The sequence below is a fragment of the Mytilus edulis genome, chromosome 5, assembly GCF_963676685.1.
Source record: "Mytilus edulis chromosome 5, xbMytEdul2.2, whole genome shotgun sequence".
Taxonomy (NCBI): Eukaryota; Metazoa; Mollusca; class Bivalvia; order Mytilida; family Mytilidae; genus Mytilus; species Mytilus edulis.
The window spans coordinates 5,343,429-5,369,548 of NC_092348.1; the positions used below are offsets into that span (position 1 = coordinate 5,343,429).

General features: G+C 31.0%; 1 protein-coding gene across 1 annotated transcript in view; it reads left to right on the plus strand.

The window, feature by feature from the left end:
- The window catches only part of LOC139525343 (E3 ubiquitin-protein ligase rnf213-alpha-like), a 163,452-nt gene that overhangs the window by 132,718 nt on the left and 4,614 nt on the right, over positions 1 to 26,120 (plus strand). The window contains exons 77-97 of the mRNA XM_071320553.1: positions 717 to 837; positions 1,143 to 1,259; positions 2,366 to 2,482; positions 2,922 to 2,981; positions 3,271 to 3,462; positions 3,984 to 4,083; positions 4,507 to 4,541; positions 5,502 to 5,599; positions 6,239 to 6,392; positions 6,785 to 6,968; positions 7,486 to 7,586; positions 7,738 to 7,795; positions 8,500 to 8,684; positions 10,292 to 10,433; positions 10,939 to 11,022; positions 11,443 to 11,635; positions 15,876 to 16,095; positions 16,590 to 16,664; positions 17,152 to 17,349; positions 18,854 to 18,943; positions 25,144 to 25,337. Of these exons, the coding sequence (XP_071176654.1) occupies positions 717 to 837; positions 1,143 to 1,259; positions 2,366 to 2,482; positions 2,922 to 2,981; positions 3,271 to 3,462; positions 3,984 to 4,083; positions 4,507 to 4,541; positions 5,502 to 5,599; positions 6,239 to 6,392; positions 6,785 to 6,968; positions 7,486 to 7,586; positions 7,738 to 7,795; positions 8,500 to 8,684; positions 10,292 to 10,433; positions 10,939 to 11,022; positions 11,443 to 11,635; positions 15,876 to 16,095; positions 16,590 to 16,664; positions 17,152 to 17,349; positions 18,854 to 18,943; positions 25,144 to 25,337 (2,718 nt within the window). The remainder of the gene's footprint in view (positions 1 to 716; positions 838 to 1,142; positions 1,260 to 2,365; positions 2,483 to 2,921; positions 2,982 to 3,270; positions 3,463 to 3,983; positions 4,084 to 4,506; positions 4,542 to 5,501; positions 5,600 to 6,238; positions 6,393 to 6,784; positions 6,969 to 7,485; positions 7,587 to 7,737; positions 7,796 to 8,499; positions 8,685 to 10,291; positions 10,434 to 10,938; positions 11,023 to 11,442; positions 11,636 to 15,875; positions 16,096 to 16,589; positions 16,665 to 17,151; positions 17,350 to 18,853; positions 18,944 to 25,143; positions 25,338 to 26,120) is intronic.

Genomic DNA, 26,120 nt, shown 5'->3' on the forward strand with positions numbered 1-26,120 from the left:
TGTATCATTTTTACAATGATTTACTTTTCCTTTTATTTATTTTTTTCCTTTTTTTAAACTGTTCATATAATGAGTCTGTATACTTTTTTTTAACATTTTTATATTTTTATCTGTATTTATTGTTTTAAGATGATGTTTATGATAATAGTCAGATTTTTTTTATTCTTTGTGTTGCTGTTGTTGTTGGATTGTTATTTCATTGATATATAACTCTTATAAGAGGGTTGTAAAGGGTAATTTTCGTGCAACGGATCACCGTTTTTTATTTTACGTTCAACGTGTTTTTACTTTTTTATTTGACGTTCAATCGTGCAAGACAGGTGCCTCGTTAAGGTGTTCTGCATATTTAATTTTACGTGCATCATGATTTTCAAATGCTAGTTTTGCATGCTCCGTATTTTTCAAATTAAATTCAAGCACTTTGCAGGGATCGTCAAGAAATACTTTTTTAAAAGCCATAAACCAATTATATCATAAATGTGTATACTAAATCGGGAATATCAAGTAAAACAAAGAGTTAATATATACAAGAAGTCGGTGACTCAGTCACAAAAGGTTCACATCAAGGTTTTTATTTTTCGTGCAACATTCATGACAGAAATGATTTCATGTTCAACGTGAATTTATGTCTTATTTCACGTTTTTTCCGTGCAAGCACCCCCCTTTTACCACCCTCTTTTAAATATGAATTCAGTGAATATTTTCTATATTTATAGGAGGTATTTTGTTAAGCAGTTGTGTAGGTGTCATGGTATAGACAGTTACCATACAGTCATAGCGAACAGTGAAGCAAGTTTTCTACGATGGGTCTGTCTACCAGAACTACAGGCAAATGAGGTAAAACTTTTCTTAAGTTTGCAAACAAATATAACCAAATTTGAAAGGGATTGATTAAAGTCCATGCTATGGCCAAATTTGAAAGGGAGTGATGAAATAAGATGCTATGACCAAATTCGAATGGGATTCATCAAATTTGATGCTATGACCGATTGAAAAAAGATGCTTTGGCTAAATTAAAATGGGAGGAATGAAATGAGATGTGAGGACCAAATATAAATGTGATTGATGAAATATGATGTTACAATAATTTATGAAATTTTTGTTGTTACAAATTTATAGGACTTCTTCTTTTATTTTGATAGGTGAAGGAATGTCATGACAGATATATTGTTATTGGAGACGAGTACAAACAACTGAGAGAAATCATTGTTACCACAATACTCAGTGAAAACAGTGAAAAAATAGATACACTGTTAAAGGTATGACACAATAAGTTAGGCAAGTTGATTATTGATATAACATTGTCCTGAAAGATCTGTTTGATTAAGTACCATTACTTTATGTATGTATGCGTTAAATATTTGCCACTTTACGTTAAGCAAACAACAAGCTTGTCATAAATTTTTTTTAAAAGAACCACAGGACACAATCTGGTTAGGTGACCTAAAGAAATATACTTAGAGTGGGGTGCTCATTTTTGCCACAAGTTTCCATGTATTCTGCACTTTATGTTTAGGTATTTATGTTTTTGAAGTATACTGATATTTCTATATGAAAATAACAATATCAAAAGCAAAATATTCTTAGCTTTAAAATGTGTTTCTTTTAAAAAAAATTCCTCTGTAAAGTTAGATCAAAGGCTGTATAAAAATTCCTGATTTTTTGTCAAAGGGGGAAACATATTCGCCGTTTTAACACATCTATTTAAAACCAAATAAATGCAGCTTTAAACAATATTTATCAAATCAATTTCATTATAGATAGATAGCAGGTAAACAGTGTAAACAACTGAAATTTATAGGGCAATCAGTCAAAGAATTACTAAGAAATATTTCTTTGATATCATGTTTTTCATTCGGGAAATTGTCCGAAAATCCTAGTCCGTTTATCGGTCCTTTGCAGTAAGTGCCAAAATTTTGTCTAAATTTTTAAAATAACCATATTTGTTATAAAAATATAATAAACCGGCATATTCCTTCTATTTCAGCCATCCTTTGAAGTTTTTACACCTTAAAATCATAAAACGACGAAATTGTGTCCCCGGCGAATATGAGCACCCCACTCTACATGTTTAAAGTATAATATAACATTTATTTGTATTGTTATAGTAACTTTTCCTTATGAAAATGAATTCCTGCATTTTTAAGCAGATTTTTTTTGTGCAGAACTTTTACAATATCCATACTACATACATGGAGTTCAACTTTGGTAAGCACTTAAAACTTTTTTTATTAGATGCAGCTTTCTGTCTATAAAAATGAAATCTAGAACTGACATAAAAAAAAAACATAAACGCTGAGTCTCGAAAGATTAATTACATTGAGTATTCGTAAGTTTAAGTCTTTAATCAAACATGTTTTAACAGAATGTTCAGAGCCCTCAAAATGAATGGCAGTGCAGAGTAAAGTTGTATTTAGCTTTACACAGGGAAATATGTATGAAAAAAGTGACAGATAGAAGTCCACAAAAGTTTTCAGAAGAGGTAGGTATTGTAAATATTTAGACAATCTACTGTTAATTTCACTTGAAACATATAATTACTTTGTGCATAATGTACATGTTACAGTATTGCCATTTTAATTTCAACATTTACTTTACCCTTTCAAAATTACATGAAGGCCAGTTGTTTTATGCAATAACTATCCAAAACAAGGCCTTTTATAGCTGACTATGGAGTATGGGTTTTGCTCATTGGTGAAGGCTGTACAGTGATCTATAGTTAAAAGTTATCAATTTCTGTGTCATTTGGTCCTTTGTGGAGAGTTGTCTCAAAGGCAATCATACCATATCTATTTACATATAGATTTTTGTTTCATCTACACAAACAAAATAAAGTAAAAAGGTCTTCCTGCTTACTTAAAATATGGAGGCTAAGATGTTGTATATTAGATAAATTAAGTTGTTTTTTGTTTCCATTGCAGGGTATAGACTTCATCAACCAGTACATACTTAGTGAGAACTGTCAACTTGTTACAGATAAGGTAACAATTTCTATGTCTAGTAAAGAAGAAATCTCTTCTGCTAATAGATTTTTGGGTTTCCCATATATAGCAAAACAAGGACATGAGAGAAAACTTGACTGTTATTCATACCACATGAAATTGTACCTATTTTATATTCTTTTAACAGCTTTATGTACTGGTCTCCAATGTTAACACATAGGTTTTGTTAATTATTTTGCTTATGTTGTGTAAGTTAAAACACTGGGTTGGAATAATACTTGACCAAAATAAATTGTTGTTTTCTTTTATATATCATTATTCTTGTTAGAGTTTTGCACAAAGATTACTGAATAATGAAGTTTGGAAACTGAAGGGAAACATCACCAAAGGAATGGAACTAGCTCAGCAGAATGTGTTCTGTCTTTTAACACACTTTAAGATTCTGATGTCTGAAATTCCAGGGAAGACGACTCTGTTAACACCTTTACAAAAAATAGCACTAGACCCTATTAGTATGGTGGTAAGATATATGTGTTATTACTGTATGTAAAATTTTCTTAACTTAAGCACAAATAACTAAGCTTATTGTGAATAGTGATAAAATATTTGTCTTGCATGCATATTTATATGCATTGAACAGATTCATGTCTTTCATAATTAAAAAAAAGATTAACCAAGAAAGAAAAAACTTTGGAAGTAAAAATATTTCAAGAATACCAAATTTGATAAGACACTCGGTCTATAGTTGTTTAAGAGATTTTTGTGTATAAGAGTTTCTGAAGTTTTCAGTGATAACAACTGGCTGGAAATTCAGATTAAAATTGATTTGTTTTAAAAGGGAGGTGAAAGATACGAAAGGAATTGAAAAATTAAACTAAAAATGAACCATCAACGCCATGGCTAAAAAAGAAGAAAAAGACAAACATACAAACAACATAGCAGCAGATTTACTGAGATGATGTTTTTTATATAAAATTGATGTAATGATATCATAGCTAATATATATATAGTTCAAATACGATTATTTATTTCAAATTGTAGAATTCTTTCTTCCCTACAATGCCCCAGGATGAAATACAAGAAATAAAAGAGGCACTGTTGGCTGCAAGGGACAAAACTAATGAAAATCCTGTATTTTATAGTAAGTAACCCTTTCCAAGGGACAAAACTCCTAATGTTACTCCTTTATTTTATAGTAATTAACCCTTCGAGTAAGACAAAACTCCTAATAAAAATCCTGTATTTTATAGTAAGTAACCCTCTCCAAATGGAAAAAACTTCTAATGCAAATTCCATATTTTACAGTAACCCTGATAAAAATCCTGTATTTTATAGTGAGTAAACCTTCCCAAGGGACAAAACTCCTTATGAAAATCCTGTATTTTATAGAAAGTAACCTTTCCTCAGGGACAAAACAACTAATGAAAATCCTTTATTTTAAAGTAAGTAACCCAGGATTTTTTTGGTCATTTCCCACACAAAGGTTCTATTTAAAAGTCAAACATCTAAATATAAATAATGTAATACATGTTGCAGTAACATAACTATTTATGTTATTTTCCAGGATGTCCAAATGGCCACCCATATGTTATAGGTGATGTAAGTATAGATATAAACTATTATATTACAGTTCAAGATCCCTGTCATTGTTTGCTGGTTTAAATAGTTTTTTTCAATAGATAAAGAACACTATGGACTTTGCTTATTTGGCTTATTGACAATCTTACCACATATACTTTTTATGCCCCACCTACGATAGTAGAGGGGCATTATATTTTCTGGTCTGTGGCTCTGTTTGTGCGTTCTTTTGTTCATTCGTTCGTCCCTCCGTTTGTCTGTGCATCCGTTCAGGTTAAAGTTTTTGGTCAAAGTTACGTTTTTGATGAAGCTGAAGTCCAATCAACTTTAAACTTAGAACACTTGTTGCTTATGATATGATCTTTCGAATTTTAAAGCCAAATTAGACATTTGACCCCAATTTCAAGGTCTACTGAACATAGAAAATGAAAGTGCGAGTTTCAGGTAAAAGTTTTGGTCAAGGTAGTTTTTGCTGAAATTGAAGTCCAATCAACTTGAAACTAAGTACATATTATGTTCTCTATAGTATAATCTTTCTAATTTTAATGCCAAATTAGATTATTACCCAATTTCGAGGTCCATGGAACATGGAAAAGGATAGTGCCAGTGGGGCATCCATGTACTTTGGACACATTCTTGTTTATATTTACGTTTATTGCTTAAAATATTATGACTCCCAGGATCACATCTATTTTCCTAGCCCATCAAAGTATTTAGATGTATAAGCAAAACACTTTTTACTGAGTTTTTTAAATTGATTTTGAACCATACCTTGCTTAGAATGTTTAGACTTTGCAGTTTGATTTTGTTTAAGATGACTTTTTTCAACTCTTACCTTCAAATAACCATGTATAGAACTGCTCAAAAAATATCCCTGTTTTCAATATTACTCTAGTCTACAATACTCAGTTGTTTTTAAACTAAAATAAATCATTAAAATTCCTATACTATGATAATATTTTAATCATTCTTGTATCACAGTGTGGAAGACCTTATTATCTTGGTAATTGTAAAGAATGCGGACTACAGATTGGAGGGGAACGTCATGTACTAACACCAGATAATGTTATAGATTCTGGGTAAGTTTTTATAAGTCATGTACTAACACCAGATAATGTTATAGATTCTGGGTAAGTTTTTATAAGTCATGTACTAACACCAGATAATGTTATAGATTCTGGGTAAGTTTTTATAAGTCATGTACTAACACCAGAAAATGTTATAGATTCTTGGTAAGTTTTTATAAGTCAATAATACAATGTTCAAGATTCTGGATAAGCTGTTAGTATGTGTCAAGTACTTAAGTCAGATAATTTTCTAGATTTAGGATGAGTTATTATGGGTCATGAAACAAATGCTATTTTAAATAAATTAGTCTTCTTGGTGAAAGAATGAAAGTATTTTATAAAAAAGATCCTAGTGAAAATGCCATACAAACAGGGAAAAACCTATATCTAGACAAGATTTTGGGTTATGTATTATGCTCACTAAACAATTTCTAGGATAAGAGGTCATATGGAACTATGAATTGAAACTACATGTAGTTTATTTTTGGAATAATGTTATGTTTTTGTTAAGACTAATGTCATTCTAGTCGTAATTGATAAAAAGGCCATAACAACTTTCTTTCTATTATACAATTTTAATCAATAATCTTAAGATATCTTCTCTTGCCTGTAGGATTAACCAACTTTCTACCATTCTTTTATATGTTTCAGAGGTGACAGGACAGAGACAGGACATATTTTAGGTAGAGCCACACATCTTGGTCTGATAACAGCACCAGAAAGGCAGTTAAACAGAGCATCTTTTGCTATACTTAGATTACTTACTCACATTTCCATGTACATTGGAGCAAATACAAATATACAGGTATAAATTTATACTTTATTTATCTAAATCTTGCAAAATACATTGTAGTAAAATTTATTGCTTAAGTCTACAATCTTTTTTTAAACACTTTCATTCTCACAAAACTATGTCAGAATTCTTTGACATTTCTGAATTTATAACAAACATTGATCATGTTCTAAGCCTTTAACCTCTAGTAGATTTCTAAGAAGTGAAGAAAATATCATAAAAACTACATACAAGAAAATACTAACCACAAATTCATTGGATTTTAGTAGGTTTTTTTTCATCAATATGGAGAAATGCATGTATAGAATTGATTGGTTAAGATTTGAGTTTGAAGTTACTATTCCAGAAGTCTTATATATTTCCAAATTAATCAAATACCTCATAACTGAACATAATTTTTCCAGGCAGTTGGTCAGTCAATAAAACCCAATATAGAGGAGGCTGAGATTGGTAGATATATACTGGAACATATTGACCTTGATATGACCTCTATACAGAATATCCTTGGTAAAAATAAGGATGATATATTGTTGTTAATTCATCATCTGCTGGCAAGAATGATGGAAGAACAAACCATGGCAGTTATAGGTAGGATTATTTTATCATAGTATATGCTAATGTATGAATTGTGGAATTTATCAGCATCTTCACAACACTCATTATACCCTTATAAAAACCATTTGGGGTATATATAGGAATCACTCTGTTGGGTTGTCCATCTGTCGGTTTGTTCATCTGTCTATGTATCTTGTAAGAACCACTCTACTTGAAGGTATGGCAGATATTGATGAAACCATACAATTGTAAAACAGTTCTACTATTAAGATAATGTGAGAAAAACTTTATTCTGAACATCCATTTTCAAAGGGGTAATAACCCAACTTTTTGACTTGAATATTGTAATATGTGGTAATATTCTCTTGTAAGCACCTCAGTGATGATTCAAATATTGCTGAAATTTTACTCAGTTGTAGAATGCCATAAACTTAGGATGTAGATCAAGAAATCAAAGTGTTGTCTGACTTGTACAAGGGGAGATAATTAAGTTTCCACGAAGTATATGTTGAATGAAGTAATTTAAACATATAATTCTATCGAATTTCAGGAGAAGAATATCCAGCAGATATGTGTGGTTTGGTAAACAAGAAGTCCAGATCAAAATGGGAAGAAGAATTTGCTAAGAAATATATATCTCCAGTATTGCAGGTACCATTTGTTAAAGAATATATATAGCATTTAAACATAAAATAAAAAATTATGCATTGACAAGCCTGTGTAAAATTTTCAAAATATAGATTTTTCAATACATTCAAGACAATTTTGCATCTTTTTTAAACTAATGTTTTGTTGCTTACAGAATATGGATCAAGTCTTGAAACAATGCAATGAGAAAATACAGAAAGATCAGAGACTTGGTAAGGTTTTAATTTATATATAAGAAACAATTACATTTGATGTCAGAAGAAGGGGAAAAGAAACAAATCTTTGTCATTTCTAAATATTTGAATGATCAGCTTAACATTATTATACACATGATCTGAAGGAGGGTGGAAGCTGTTTGACCCCTGTCTGTCACTCCATCTCATAAAATTTCTCTTACATTTTATTAATAAACTTCAAATCACTTTTTTTTAAATGTGTCATCAAGCTTCATGTTCTATACCACTTAATGAATTTTTATGTTCATGATTTAATACAAACATTCATATGAACATATTCTATTCTTTGACCTATTTCACGGTTAACTTTTTTGTGATCACATCTGTGTGGTAGATATCACTAGGAATAGCAATAGGTCAACTATAATTTGTGTCTGGAATGATTGAATGGAGAACTGGGGATTTAATTATTATTCGTTGAAAACCAATTTTCTTGGATTTCGTGGGAACAGGTGAACCACAAAATTAAATATTCAAAGAATACCAAATTTTCTATAGTTTCAACAAAACCATGAAATTAATTATCAACGAACATGTAAGTTTTCCTCGAAAAATAAATGAATCCACAGTACATATCTATCTCGGTGGTTCATCTGATATTGACCTCATTGTCATGGTTTGTTGGGTTTAGATGAACTGATGCATAATTGACTGTTTTTTTATAATTTTATTTTCTCTAGGTGCAGATGCACTATTACAGATTCTGTATGAAACAGACAAAGTACCAGAGAATCAGGATATCCTGAAACTACAAGATATCCCTGGAGTATGGAGATACAGGGATCTTATATCTATCAATCATCTCAGGCAAAATCTGGAACGTTCTCAGGAGAAACTACCTGTACTTAGACTTTTCCTGAAAGAGGTAATATATTTAAATGGATACAGAATTCTTATCATTTTAATTATACCCTCCAAACATGAAGTACCGGTAATTATTATTTATTTGGGATTTAAATAGATTTGATGTTTATTCAGATTTATGTCCATGAGAGAATCAGAAAAATCTTTTATGCATCAATATACATATTTTAATCAAGTTCCAACCATATCATATCTACTGAAATTAACATTGTGATCATTGCTTATATTAAATTATATATTGTAAATTATTTGATTGGTTCAGAATAACTCACATGTTCAAATGTATTTTCAAAGTAGACTTAAAACCACACATAGAAAAGAGATATATATCACACAAAGAAGTATATCAACACCTGACTTCGTCTTCAGTGGATATATTCTTTTATCATATGTTTAGTACAAAATACAGCAATTTTGTATATCTAATAAAGGTTCTTTTTTCCAGTCTGTATCACCTACCCTGTATCGCATACTCCTTATCGCATGGCTAAACCCGTATCGCATACCCCGTATCGCATGGCAAAACCTGTATCGCATACCTGGCATGACGTCACAATTCGAATGACGTCAACGTTTGACATGACGTTCAGTTGCTGTATTTCCTGGCATAGGAAAAAAATGAGTTCCGATTAAAAAAAAATGTCCTATCATTTCCAAAAATTCTTACCCAGTAACTTTACGAACGATTTTTACATATAAAAAAGACACAATAAGATATAGAAATATATGTATATGAAGTTTTATTGTTTATTTGGTCATAGTTTTGGTGAAGTTTGTTTTCATTACCTGATGGATTAAATACAAATGCAAATTTTTACGGTTTAAATTTTGGTTAGAATACATGTAGATAGCAATTTTTTCAAGAAATATTTGTCTTGCTGTTCAACTCTTCAGCAAATTAAAATGATCATGAATGATATCATCGCCAAATAAACAATAAAACTTTTAACATTTCTACATCTTATACTTATTTGATAAATGTTAATTTTAGTTGAAATAATAGGACAGTATCGTCAGTGGATGCATTTTAATACATGCATGGTCTTCAACATATATTGAGAATGTAATAAGATTATAGGGGGCATTACGATGTGGATATTAAGCAAATAAGGATGTCTATAAAAGAAAACAAGTAAGCTGGAAAAATACAGGAAAATCATAATAGAATTGAGAATGGTAATGGGGAATGTGTCAAAGAGACAACAACTCGACCATAGAGCAGGCAACAGCTGATGTCCAACAATGGGTCTTTGCTAACTTATAGTTTCAGACTATTTAAAACAAAAAAATGGATATCCCATAAATCTGATTCTATGAAAATATATGATAAACAGAATAATACATGGCAAAATCCGTATCGCATGCTGTATCACCACTCGACCAATATCAGCCCTCGGGACCTTCGGCCCTCGAGACTGATATTGGTTTCTCGTGGTGATACAGCATGCGATACGGATTTTGCCATGTACTATTCTATATGTATTGACCTTCTACAAAAGGATATACTTGTATTATTTTTTTTCCACATTTTGCTTGTTTTTACCCTTAAAATTTGTGGCACATAACAAAAAAAAAGGTATTGACATCTTTGGACCTATTTTTTTACAGGAACATCATCTCAGAGCAATAAGATTTATACCAAGTATAATGAGATTACAGAGAATGTTAATACAAAAATATGGCAGAAAGTTAGACAGAGCAGAAGCTACCACTCTAAAAATACTGGATGTTAAACAAGACATGGAAAAGGGTCTGTATTGTCAAGTTTAAGAAAAGACAATTACAACGTTCAGTTCTTAGACTATACAGTCACAGTCATTAGACAAATCGTAATACAGATAAACAAAATCACTATGATGCTGAAGAAAGTTTTTGCATTTTGAAGGAATGTGAAACTTAAAATATGTTAAGCAATTTTGTCATGCAAAAATGCATCCTTATCATTATACCAATGCAATGCATGTAAAAGCATGCATTTAAACAACTATCCCAACAATTGAATGCACAAAAATAGTTTTTTAACAACTTTATTCAATACCAGCTTCATTATAAGCTTGCACTTGCAGGCTTGCTTGATGTTCCTGCTGATAAGCCAGTATCAAAAATGAAAGTGCTGATATTCTATTTGTATTATATTGTTGGGAAGTGTATACTTAGAAATGGGATATTGTGTATGTGTCAACATTTTAATGATATGGGATTTTTCTAATCAAGTACATACAAATTGCATTTATTTTTTTTTCTTCTCATAACAGATAGAAAAAATTGTGAATTTGAACAATTGTTGAAAGATTTTACAGAAGCCTGGATTTGTGTGAAAGAATCACTTAAAACAACTGGTGAGAATAAATAGAAGTTAACATTATTAGAGGCTATTATTTATGGAGTCTGTTTGAACTTTATACGTTACAGAGAGAACAGAAGATTTTTATCATTAGTTATTTATGCAACACATAGAGATTTTCTTTCACAGGAAATCTTTGGTGCTGAATCTTCTGACAGCAAAGATGACTTGGAAAATCTTTGTGTTTTAAGTTTTATATTTCTATGGTAAACAAGCTAGACTGTCCTGTTATTTACAGAGGTTTTATAATCTGATACAAGTTTCAACAGGCAAATGTTTGATGTCTTTGACTATTTTGTTTTTCTTTCAAAGACTACTTTATATATTTTTTAATTTAATTTAAAGAATTACTAACATTTTGCACATTTGTTCAATTTGAAGATTAAGATTAATATTTTACCCTTTTTTATTTCAGTGTGTTTGTTAGAGAACAATATATTAGCTATCGACAAATCGTACTTCAGATCGTCCATATCAGATGACACACCAATATCATACCTGATACCCACATATCGTGATGCTGGACTCTGTTCCTATATCTTGTTATATTTCTTGTTAAAGAAGCAAAACATGTTTATAGAACAGTACTGTTATCAAAGAAAACTCTTGTAAGTATTATCTTCCACAGCCTTGGTACTGGTTTGTTTTATCTCCTGTTCCATCTGCTAATATGATTGTGAATGAACAAAGATTCATGAAACTCTTGATATTTATTAATAATGTCATATAACCAGCCATCATGTCATCTTGTGATACAAAACAATAAAAAAATAAAAAATAAAGCTATGCATATATCAAGTAACTTTATTGATTTTAACAAATAAATGATACAACCATCATAAAAATGAAAAATAGCTATCATTATTCCCTAATTTCAATTTTATTAAAATTTTCAAGTTTTTCTATGTAAGAAAATTAATTTTTTTTTAGAAAAAAGTCTTCCATGAGTCGTTTATTGTTTAAAATTAGTAAAAAGAACATTTTTTTCACTATTTTAAGTAGATTCATTGCTTCTTTGAACTTTGTTTTGAAGTTTGGAAATTTTTTATATATATAAATATATATGTTAGACTCAGATCGACGTCCGGCCTCTAATCGACGTCCATTCCTCAAATCGACGTCCGTTCCTCAAATCGACGTCCAAATCTGACGTCACATTCTCAAATCGACGTCCAATATTTTTATTCTCTATAAATCGGACGTAATGTATTGCCATAAACGATGTCCGATTGATTGTAGTCGTCTTTAATTCATGTTCAATATCAATAAATAATAAATTACGGGACTTAATTTACACTTATACATATACATGTTTTGTATGGTTCTTATGACAACTAAATTTTCCGAAACATTTATACATACTTTCCATATACATTTCTTCAACCAGAAAACATGTATATTAATGTTAATCCTGATAAAAAGATTATCCAATTGATCCCTGACATAATAGTGTGTCATTCCCATTCATAATAATAAATTACATGCATGTAAATGTATGGCAATTAGTAAGCAACCCAACAACAAAGAAAACCAAACGAAATCTAGGAGCTTTATTGAGTCTTCAACAATAGACAAATAAATAAATAAATAAATAAATAAATAATCTTTATTTCAAGAGGATGATCCCATTAGTTAAAACTAATCTTCCTGAGAGTCCTCAAAATAATAATAACATATTTATAAGTACATAGAGTATTATAAAGTTATATTATACACAATATACAATTGTATTTAAATAATAATGAAAAAGCATATTAATTTGCACAATTGATGAAAGATTTGTAACATTTTGTTTTAAAAGATACAAGTGTATTACTCATTTTTATTTCATTTGGTAAACTGTTCCATATTTGAGAACCTGAATATGTAAATGTTTTCTTTAAAAAATTTGTTTTTGGTTTTGGAAGATTTAATACTTTTTCATCAGCTGAACGTAAGTTATAATTTTGATTATCAGTAAAATGAAAATTTTCTTGTAAATAGTTAGGAACCATACCATTTAATGATTTAAATACAAGTATTGCCTTTTGGTATTGAATGCGTTTTTCCACATTTAACCAGCGTAAACTATTAAACAATAAACTGGATGATGTCATTATGTCAGCTTCTACTATAACCCTAGCAGATTTCTTTAATAACTTATTAAGTTTATTTATTCCACTTTCACAACGGCTTCCCCATATATTGCAACAATAATCAAATAATGGCAGAATATAAGCATTAAAATAGATAATACGTATATGCATAGGTAAATATTTTCTTATCTTTTGTAATAAATTGATTCTGTTTGATATAGTACATGACATTTTATCTATCTGCTGATTCCAATTTAGGTTTTTGTCAATATATAAACCAAGAAGTTTTTCACAATCTACATTTTCTATTTGTTCATTTGATATATTGATATCTAAACTGTTTCCAGTTGAACAAAGTCTTTGTTTTGAACCAACAATCATTGATTTACACTTTTTGGCATTTAATTTCATACAATTTTGCGCACACCAGTTTTCAATTACATGAATATCATTTTGAAGGTTAGAAGTTAACTGAAGTAAATTATTACCTTTACAATGTAATGTAGAATCATCTGCATATAAATCTATTAATGAATGTTCTATATTAAGTGGTAAATCATTGATATATAAAATAAATAACAAAGGGCCCAGGATAAAACCTTGTGGTACCCCAGTTTTTATGCATTTAGTATTAGACATGACGTTATTGACCTTAACTTGTTGGCTTCGTTCAAACAAGTATGACTTAAACCAGTCTAGTGTACAATTTGAAACATTATAATATTCAAGTTTTTTCAATAAAATTATATGATTAACCAGATCAAAAGCTTTCTTTAAATCTAAAAATATAACTCTGTTTATCTCTCCATTATCTATATTTGCCAACCATTCATCTACTAATTTAGTAAGTGCAGTAGTACACGAATGTTTAGGTCTAAAACCTGACTGTGTAGTATTAAGAAGGTCATTACTATTTAAAAATATATACAAACTATTAGCTATATGTCGTTCTATAATTTTTGAGAGACAAGGCAAAACTGCTATTGGTCTATAATTATCAGGATTACAGGCATCGCCACTTGGCGCAAACTCTTGCAGTTTTAAAAATACTTGGAAATTTACCACTTTTGATGCTTAGATTAAATATATATGTCAAGGCTGGTGCAATGACATCGCTGCACATACTTAAAATATTTGGTCCGACATCATCTAAACCAGTTGCTTTAGACTTGTCAAGTTTTTTTAAATACATGTTTACATCTAAAATACTCATTTCTGGTATAATGAATTTTTCACTACCCGTTTGTAACTTTGATTTTACAAATTTATTGAGTGCATCAAATCTGGCACCATCATCATTATTACATAACTTGTCATCAACTATACTTTCAGCAATATTTGTAAAATGCACATTAAATGTATTTGCTATATCAACATCATTTTGAATTACACTATTTTTATATTCTAAATGCGTGATATTATTACGTACTTTTTTAGGATTTAGACTTTTGACATACTTCCAAATAGTTTTACTATCTTTACAATTTGAAATAGCATTTTGGAAATATTTTTTCTTTGCCTGTTCTATTAAAAATGTAACCTTATTACGCCAAATTTTATAATTATATATATCACCAATTCTTTGAAAATAATCTCTTTGGTGTCTAGCGCTATTTATATCAGAAGTCCACCACTCTGGTTGTTGGGTATTTTTCACCCTTTTAATTTTCTTAGGAGCATGTTTGTCTAGACAAAATGAGAGTATTATAATTCGGACTCTGTAAAGTTTTTTTCCAACAAATTTCTAAGTTTTACACATGGAGTGAAACGTAAACACAAGAAATTCGCATTATGTTTTATGTTGTGCAGTTACACCACTGTTTTGGGTTAAATGCAGTGCTCACACACATGTTTCACCCCGACATATTCTGTATGGGCCATCAGTGCATTGGTTTTCGATGGTTTATGTCTGTGATATTTGTCTTTCGGAAAAAAAATTATAAAGAAGACCGTGAATTCTTTTATTTGAATTGTTTACATTATTTATGTCGTGGCATTTTATAGCCTTTGTGGTATGGGTTTTTATCATTGTTGAAAGCCGTATGGTTTATAATTGCTCACATCCATTTTATTTGAACTCTGGTGTATAGTTGTCCCTCTGGAAATCATACCCATCTCTAAAATTTAAAAATTGATATCACAACCTGTTTAAAAACTTAGTCTAGTCTTTTAATAATTTAAAAAAAAAAACACTTTTTTTTTTAAATAGATCTTATTTGTCTCACATAATAAGGGACAATATCAAAAGTTCAATAAAATATAAAAAAAACTTAATTCATATAGTTTTTTCACTGACCCCCCCCCCCCCTCTCTACCCCTATTAACTCATGATTTGGGAAAAATAAATTGACCAATAATGATATATATAAAATCGTTGTCAATTAGACAAAACTTGCAGCAATTTTCGAATTTTGAACCCCGCCCAAAAATTATTTGAGTTCAGTTTTTTTTTTTTTTATCCTTCATTGATTTTTTTTATATCGTCCCTAAAGGTTTAAATGTTTCAGCTGCTATCGGTTCACTTCAGTTTTATATTCTGTGTTCAAAACGGACTTTGACTAGAGAAGCTCAAAATCGGACGTCGATTAGAGAATGTCAAAAAATGGACGTCGATTAGATAAGCATAACATTGGCCGTTGATTTTGAATGTTATTTTATTGCGACGTCACATTTGGACGTCGATTTGAGGAACGGACGTCGATTAGAGACCGGACGTCGATATGAGTCTTACATATATAATATAATACATGTAGTATATATTTCTACATTTTAGGGCAAAAAGTCTTCCGAAAGTTCATGTGAAAGACATATCTTCAGCCCATTTAATAAGTTACCATCCAGACAAAGACCTGTTACCCATGGTGTTGGCTAACTGTAACTACACATTTGAAGTTGGACAGGGAACCAGAATAGAATATAACTTCACTAACCTTGAGAGACAACTGATGGATAGATTCCTCTTCTCAAAGTCAATTATAACTGGAATAGCAGAGGTCAGAATTTTAATAATTTGTAGTCCATATTTTCCTATCTGAGCAATCCCCTTCCGATCATCCATATTAGATGAAACACCAATAAAATATCCTCCTATCCACTCCCATTTCATTTTCTATTAATTTGATCTCCTTGTCAACTTTTAAAGACACTGAAATTAAACTTAGCAGTAGTCGCAATGTTCCTAACATTAGAATGCCATATAAAAAGGCATTGTTTTATAGCTTGGTATCATGATTTCAGCAAAATAAAGATTTAAAATTTGATAAAAAAAAATATTATGAATGTGTCAGCTTTAGTGAATTTTGTTATGCATTATTAAAGTTCTGTTTTATCTTCACTTATATACACCAGGGAGAGAAATAGCAACGCTGAAGTGTTGGCCTTTAGTTTTGGTCTTTTAAATAGATAAGTGATTAATATGGCTATAAAAATACATTTTAAAAGAACTGAGGTAGTTCAAAATTATTTTGAAAATTTATTTGTATTTCAGATAGAAACAATCACATACAGATCTGAATCTACAAATGCTGTTGTTTTTAAAACTTTGTGTGACAAGGTCAAACAAGTAAGTAATACCATATATTTTGTAAGAACTGTTCGTTTTATTTAAGCCATTCAACAACAATAAATCTCTAAATTTTACTGTTGTGTAAACTGGACACATGTGTTAACAGGTCACTGTAAATTTGACACCTGTGTCAACTTGATAAATCTGTTAACTGCACATCTTTCTAAATTTAACTGAGTAGTCACCAGTAAATTAACCTGTGCAGAAGGAACACCTGATTATCCAAACAAAATGTCAGGTCAAGGAAGGAATAGAATTAGTCGGGTTCTACTGTTAATGTTTAAAAATCTATAAAAGTTAATATACAACAACTATATTAATCACTATATGAATGAATGAATGGTTTATTATAGTGCAACCTGTATATATATATATACAATAAATACAAATTTGTACAATATTACAATACAGCCAGACAAGATAGGCTTATGATGCACTGAAAAAATTGAAACTCATTTTTTTTTAACATTTCTGTACTTGACAGGAAAGATTAAGTCCGGCAGTAAGAAGTCAGATTTGTGCTGAGATACGTATAAAGCCTGCAGCAGACTTGTGGGAAAGCTTGGATAAGTTAGACATTGCCATTAGTTTCCTAAAGTCTGTTGGTTCTGATCCTGACAGTTCTCTCTGTGACTTCATCACAAATACTCTCAAGATAGATAATCCATTTTCAAGTCCAAAGGTGAGGGTTGAAACATAAATGTTTAATAACGTACCAAAAATTATTGTTTATAGGAATAAAATTGAGAAAGGAAATGGTGAATATGTCAAAGCGACAACCACCCGACCATAGAGCAAACAACAGCCGAAGGCAACCAATGGGTCTTCAATGTAGCGAGAATTCCCGCACCCGTAGGTGTCCTTCAGCTGGCCCCTAAAATATGCATAATAGTACTTTTAAATTAGCTTAGGATCTGATTAATTTGATCTACACCATTTAAAGAAATGAATCGATTGATTTAAAGATAAAGAAACAAACTGCATGTCTTTTTTAAAATGATGAGACGCCTGAATGTTCCTTTACAATATGCATTTTGAAAAAAAGTCATTTTAAGTTCCCGGTAGTAGTTAGAAAGCCTCTAATCAGCAATACAATGATTCCCATTAAATGTTGCTTAGGTGGTTAAAAAAATAATGTTGAACCCTATTACTTTTTCCCTGGAATAACTTGTAATTTTAGACTCCTGATTTTTTTCCTACTTAAATATATTAGATTTAGAACTTGTTTTTAATACAGTTAAACCTACTGTAAAGTTCACCTTTTGTAAGGGAAAACCTGTCTTGGCAGGTCACTTTCTTATTTTCTCTCTATAGTAATACCTAACCATTTTAAACCTCAAATCACAGGTCAGTTTTCTCTCATTACAAGGGTGGTATTTGTATACAAGTTTGACTATACATTGTAAGTGAGCTTTAGACATCAAACTTGGTATCCCAAAAAAACCCAAACATGTGGATTTTATTTCCATTGCTGATTGAATTCCACATAGTAAGCTGTTAAGCATTAAATGTTTATATAATAATTACAGGCACAACAGTCCAGCATGTGTAGGCATACCATGTCATTATGGATGACATTAAATGTTTATATAATAATTACAGGCACAACAGTCCAGCATGTGTAGGCATACCATGTCATTATGGATGACATTAAATGTTTATATAATTATTACAGGCACAACAGTCCAGCATGTGTAGGCATACCATGTCATTATGGATGACATTAAATGTTTATATAATTATTACAGGCACAACAGTCCAGCATGTGTAGGCATACCATGTCATTATGGATGACATTAAATGTTTATATAATTATTACAGGCACAACAGTCCAGCATGTGTAGGCATACCATGTCATTATGGATGACATTAAATGTTTATATAATTATTACAGGCACAACAGTCCAGCATGTGTAGGCATACCATGTCATTATGGATGACATTAAATGTTTATATAATTATTACAGGCACAACAGTCCAGCATGTGTAGGCATACCATGTCATTATGGATGACATTAAATGTTTATATAATAATTACAGGCACAACAGTCCAGCATGTGTAGGCATACCATGTCATTATGGATGACATTAAATGTTTATATAATTATTACAGGCACAACAGTCCAGCATGTGTAGGCATACCATGTCATTATGGATGACATTAAATGTTTATATAATTATTACAGGCACAACAGTCCAGCATGTGTAGGCATACCATGTCATTATGGATGACATTAGCATTAGAAAGAGCCAAAGAAATAGCTAAAAATAATAGAGTAAGTATATGCAGTTACCATTTTTACGTCTCAGCTTGTGTAAAAGATACTTTTCAACCTCAAAAGCCCAAAAGCTGAGTTTTATTTTAAAGACTTCACATTCTAAAATTTCTGTCTGTCAGTTGGTCTGCTCGTCTTCTGGTCTTGAAGTGCAACTCCCCTTAACAGATTGATAGCTTTTGGTGCACTTTTATACATAGTTGTAGAACTCTACATTAGTATATGCATAAAGGAATATAATTTGGTTTTACATGGTAGTGGGGAGTAATCTTGAGCCCTTTATAGCGTTCTGTTTGGTGTGAGCTAAGTCTCCCTGTTGAAGGCAGTACTTTGACCTATCATGGTTTACTTTTTATACATTGTGACCTGGATGGAAAATTGTCTAATTGGTACTCATATCTTCAATTTGATTTATTGACTAAATGTGACAATATGTGGAAAAAGTTTCTCATAAACACAAAATCATCCTACTCAACTTGACAGACATAACATTAGTATATGCATAAAGGAATAGATGCTTAAGGGGAGATAATCACTTATTAACTTCAATATAACAGTATGTTGTTATAATCTCTTGTAAACCCAAATCCTCCTAATCAACTGGACAGATATTGATGAAAATTTACATACAGTTTTAGAACACTGTCTGCAATATGCACATGTTCTATGTGAAAATGGGAAGTTATAGAAAGTGCAGGTTGTGGGTTTTCTTTTCAATAATTCTTGAACAAACTCAGTTGAAATGCAGCATTTCTTACAAGCTTTAAAACCTTGTTTTTCCCCATTGTGCAAACATTGTAACTATAAAAAAGGGGTTGGACAGGGATAAGGGAACTTGGGAATGAGGGGTAGGTAGTATGAGTCAGGGTTCAGGTACCTCGAAATATATTACATATTATTCAAAGAGATCTCATGGGATTTATCTCTAACCTTTGTTATTTCCCATTGGTAGATTCCAGATATCACTATATCTTAACATTTAAGCAACCTTTTGAAGTGTTGATTCAATATAATCATTTAAACAAGGTTTTTTTTTTATGAAAAAGAGTTATTGTATATATAGATATATATATACAATATATATATATATATATATATATATATATATATATATATATATATATATATATGTGTATTCTCATTGTTTGACCTCATGATAAATAAACTTTGTAAGCAGCCAATTTCCATTGACCTTTCAATCTAAAACGATTTTATCTAAACCTAACAGAATGAGTGTTGTCCAGTAAACCATTAATCTTTGAAAAATGTAAGTGCACTTGTATTGTTTAAATTTGTATTCTCATTGTTTGACCTCATGATGTAATGAATCTAACAAATAAACTAGGAATCAAAATCATTAAAGAAATTAAGATTTATTTGGCTGTAAATTTGTCATGGCACTTATTGCAACAAAGAAACACAACCAACTTGTCAATCAAAACTTGATGATGATTGAATTACTGAAGGACGATCCAGCAGTAACAAAGTTATATCAGGAACCACTGGGTAATCCATTGCAGCTTAAAGTAATTCGGCCAAAATTACAAGTTGAGTAACTAGTTGCCCAACTTGTAATCTGCCATCAAATTTACTGCATGACAAATTTAACAGCAAGAATCAACAAATTTTAAATAACATCAACATCATAATCAACTTCAACATCAACATCAACATTATCAACTTCAACATCAACATTATCAACTTCAACATCATCATTATCAACTTCAACATCAACATTATCAACTTCAACATCATCATTATCAACTTCAACATCAACATTATCAACTTCAACATCAACATCAACTTAAACGTCATTAAATTTTTTATTGATATACATGTATCAACATCAACTTCAACTTAAATTCAATACTGTCAACATCTAAGCTAGTTTATTCATTGTAAGGGAAGACCAAACAATGAAAAAAATTATATTATTAGAGCCAATTAACCAACTATCTTACTGGTACCCTGAAATTAAGTGTTACACTACGCGAGGTTTGTTCCTAAATAAACTTTGTAAGCAGCCAATTTCCATTGACCTTTCAATCTAAAACGATTTTATCTAAACCTAACAGAATGAGTGTTGTCCAGTAAACCATTAATCTTAGGATAAAAACTAAAGCCCGAAAGGTACGCTTTCCCAGTGGAATAAGAATATTCTTCCTTAAACATGTCAGCTATATAATTAACTAAATCTGAAATGGAGCATGACAAAACTTCATACAGGTTTAGTTTATGTTTAAAGTTTTGAAATGAATTTAGTCCATTTGATACGTCAGCCAAGTATTTGAAAAATTTGAGGCTTCTATTAGGCTCAACACATCTGGTCTAAAATTGTCCAAAAGTCTAGTTCTAAAGTGGGATGTGGATCTGCACATGGAGCCAATTCCTGTATTTCCGAAATTTCCACGAGAGATTAAATCAGCAAAAACATTTTTATAACCAAGAATATGAACAGTTTAATGTGAAAATTACCCAGCAAGCGCCACAATACGATATATCTAACAAGTGACATGACACGAGGTGACTTCAATGAGCAGTAATTAACCATTTTACAACAGACTGGTTATCTAAATGAAACATTATTTTCTTTCTTTGCCATAAGTTATCCCACAAAAATTAGCTAATGCCATGGGGATCATTTCTAAATAAGTGGTGTCGCTGAAAACGTCTTCCTACCAATTCATAAGCAAATTTACTTATGACCCTTCCCATTAAATTATTTACCACATCCGCCTCTTTTCCCCTCAGCACTACCGGTAAAGAGATTTGAAACAGAACTCGACAACCACTTGTCGTCCAAAATGTAAGAAATCCCATTATATCTTCTAAAAAAAAAATTATTCCTAAGTCATAGATTTAAATAGGAAGATAATAAAGGGGCCCTGCAATTCTGCCATTTTCGCTTCACCCATCACTTTTTCCAATCTTAACTTGGATCTTGTAAACCAGACTAAATTGTTGCTTGTATAATGTGTTTGAAAACCATTTTTAAAACCATTATATAATATATTTGCCGATATTTTATCGGGGTAGTCTTTCAACATATTCCCTAAAACTGTAGTATTAACAGAGGTAAAACCCAAACACCAAATATCAAACTGTTGATTGCAAGCTGTAAAAACAAAATATATAGAATTTGAAATGATTAATAAAATTACATCCGTGGAACGTTTGCCTTTTTGACCTGGAAATCTTTAATTATTAATCGAAAAACAAAGAAATTTCCATGTGTATTCAAAAACCTGTTTGACTGGGTAGTAGCTCTAGCACTGGACTGATACCTTGGTGCAAAGTTGTTTGCATCAGGTGCACTAGGGTAATTTTGATACCTAGGAGCAGAATAGTGCAAAGTTACAGAACTTCAAGGATTGTTCTTGTTATATGAATAATTTGTACAGTACATCGAAGGATGGAACTGGCTACATCTTATACATGAATGGCTGTATACACAATTCATACGAGTACAAACACCCTTAAAATTATAATCGCAGCAATTAAGGACTGTTAACTGTGTGTGAAGTATAAGAAGATGTCTGTGGAACATGATTTATGTCAACTGCAATAAACTGAAGCCATAAATGCCCATCAATGACGTCCCATGCACGCATATGATCTCAAGCTTTTCTAAGTCGAAATTGTTTGTCATATTTATAAACTTTCTCAAAAGGTACACTAGGCCGGCCCCCTAATAATTGTCATGTAGCTAATCAATTCATTTGACAAATCTGGGAATCTTTGCAATAAAATTTTCATATAATTTAAGAAACCTTCAGTCCACTCACCCATGTTAGATAATGATTTTACTTTTGAATATTTGTTTCTTTCAATTAAAATGTCCCCATCCTCATCAAAACCGAGCATTTTTTTGGTTGATCAATATTAGAAACAAATTTTTTGTACAGTAATTTGGCCAAATCAACATATTCTTAATTCCAAATTTGGTTTATAATTTTTTGTGATACAAACACATCAACATCATTACTAGTAGGTATCACTAAATCTCACCGCTTTGTACAGTATTGCAAGCTGTGGGTTGCCCAGGATGTACACATCCCTGATCAGGAACTTGTTATTCAGCGGGCTGCTGAGGGATGTTTGGAGTTCCAACCTGTTGTGGTGGTAGAATTGGCTGTTGTTGTACTAACGGCTGTTGTGGTAACAACTGATGTGGTGGCAATAACTGATGTGGTGGCATTGATGGCTGTTGTGGTGGCATTAATGGCTGCTGTGATGGCATTAACGGCGGTTGTGGTAGCATTAACAACGGTTGTAGATTGGCTTCATTTTGTCTAATAATTTCAGCTCTCCTTGGGCGGAGCCTTCTGTTTACCAGTAGCTGTACTTGATTTTCCTGCCTACTTGGAGCATGGTTTGTCAGCACCCTCTTCCCTTTTCCTCTCGGCATGCTGGTTTAAACAAATAGTTACAATGTTAGTCAATGCATTAGTAAAATATTATATCATTTGTCAATGTTACATCCCTAAATTAAACAATTGAATCAGTATGGAAATACAAATATTTCAATATGCCCATTGACCAATTAGTATTATGATACAATGTCAAAAAAACGAAAAGCTTGATTGTTGCTGTCAAAGTCCAGTGGCAGATATTTCAAGTATATTCATAATGATAATATCATATTGATAAGGAAAGACATAAAAGACATAATTGATGTATCCACCAAATATCAATTGAAGTGGCCTTCGTCAATGAGAAATATTCCTACCCTATAATCGACTATAAAACATGAAAACTATGAACAATTAAATTGAAAAGTATATATATTTAAATAAATCAACTAACATCCTTGATGACTCGCAATAGTTTACGAAAATTAATGATTCATAGATTGTATCTTAACATCCAGTGGCACCTATTTCATGCATATTGAGGACAAAAAAGAATTCATATACATTTATGTTGAAAATAATTTATGACTGACTCACTGAAACAATTAGATATAACAACTCGCAATATAAGTATAACCATCTACTCAATTTACAAATAGAAATAGAGAAGAATATCAAAGAAAAGAATATCGACAATTTAAGCAATAATAGAATTTAAATTCAGCTATATTACACCAAAGAAAAAGTTAACGACTATTTAACAAAGTTATAATTATTTAATAAAGAAAAACAAAATGAACAGTTTAAATTGTTGAGCTACAATTTTTTATAAAACATTTCTTAATTATAAAACTAAAAAAGAATACTTATCTTCTGTGTTTTAAATTTTATAGCTTTGGTCAAGCTCTGTGTAAGGTTTGAATCCAAATGACCAAACCACACAAGGTAAATTGCATGGACTAACATTTCGCGGGCTTAACTAATTAGCATATGAAAGTGACCAGTATGAAATGAATCGAACATACCAATTTATATAATTACAATAACTGAATTTAATTATTATTGAATTAAATTCTATTATCTCCCTAAAATAAAAAATTCCAGCATATATGAAATATATTTATTACATTATACCTTAAAAGAAAAATATCAATAAATTAAAGTAAACTTGTTTACTTTAATAAATTGTTATTTGGATGGAGAGTTGTCTCATTGGCACTCATATCACATCTTCCTATATCTATTGATTTGAATAGATGGAACTGGCGTTGACATTATCACAATAGAGCTTTGGAAGCTTGTTCAGCTGTATTAGTTTTGATAACCCTCAAAATTACTTTCCAATCATTTTTTTATGCCCCATTTATGGGCATTATGTTTTCTGGTCTGTGCATCCGTTTGTTCTTCTGTCTGTTTGTCCGTGCGTCTGTCCAACTTCAGGTTAAAGTTTTTGGTCAAGGTAGTTTTTGATGAAGTTGGAGTCCAATCAACATGAAACTTAGTACACATGTTCCCTATGATATGATCTTTCTCATTGGCGTAAAGCAACCAACAATCAATCAATCTTTCTAATTTTAATGTCAAATAAGAAATTTTACCCCATTTAAAGGTCCACTGAACATAGAAAATGATAGTGTGGATGGGGCATCCATGTACTTGTTTTTTATTTTTTAATTAAAAATGGGAGTTTTCATGAATTTTTAAATTTTAGACTAAAAAATAATCTTGTTTTTTAATTACAAATGTTAAAATTAGTGTGTGGAGACCCACTGTGATGTGATAAATCATTCTACTGAAAACTTCAGAATGATGCATTTCATCCTCAACACTTTTGCCTTTCTTTTCCAGAAAGCCTTTGAAGGAATCTCAGAAAGCTTCAAGAAAAATTTAACAGAGGAACAAAGAAAAGCTATTATTGAAATAATTAGCAGTTTACCCATAGAACAAATAGACACATTGGTTGAAGTGATATTTGAGTGTATTGTATTCAAAGTGGATGTTCCACAGGATGACGAGGAGGAAGAATTGTTCTCTAAAGTCAGGTATGTAGTGGAGTATCAAGAAATGAGGGAGGATATGTAAGAGGAAAAGTGGTTGATTTATTTATTATTTTAAAAAACACTAGTAATCATATTATTGTTGGATAGATAAAGAAAGATGTGGTATGAGTGCCAATGAGACAACTCTCCATCCAAGTAACAATTCATAAAAGTAAACCATTATAGGTCAAGCACATTTGTAACATAATTCCTCTGCCATTCTTTATTGAATAAGCATTGCACATTTTAAGAGACCTATTATCAGAAAAACTTTTTCCATACTTAGGTATATATTTTTTTAGATCATGATATATAAAAAAGTAAATGTGGTATGATTGCCAATGAGACAACCGTTCACAAAAGACCAAAATGACACAGACATTAACAACTATAGGTCACCGTACGGCCTTCAACAATGAGCAAAGCCCATACCGCATAGTCAGCTATAAAAGGCCCCGATAAGACAATGTTAAACAATTCAAACGAGAAAACTAACGGCCTTATTTATATAAAAAAATGAACGAAAAACAAATATGTATCACATAAACAAACGACAACCACTGAATTACAGGCTCCTGACTTGGGACAGGCACATACATAAATAATGTGGCGGGGTTAAACATGTTAGCGGGATCCCAACCCTCCCCCTAACCTGGGACAGTTGTATAACAGTACAACATAAGAACAAACTATAAAAATCAGTTGAAAAAGGCTTAACTCATCAGATGGACAAAAATACAAGTGGACGTGGCCGGGTACTTATACATCCCAACACAAAAAGACACA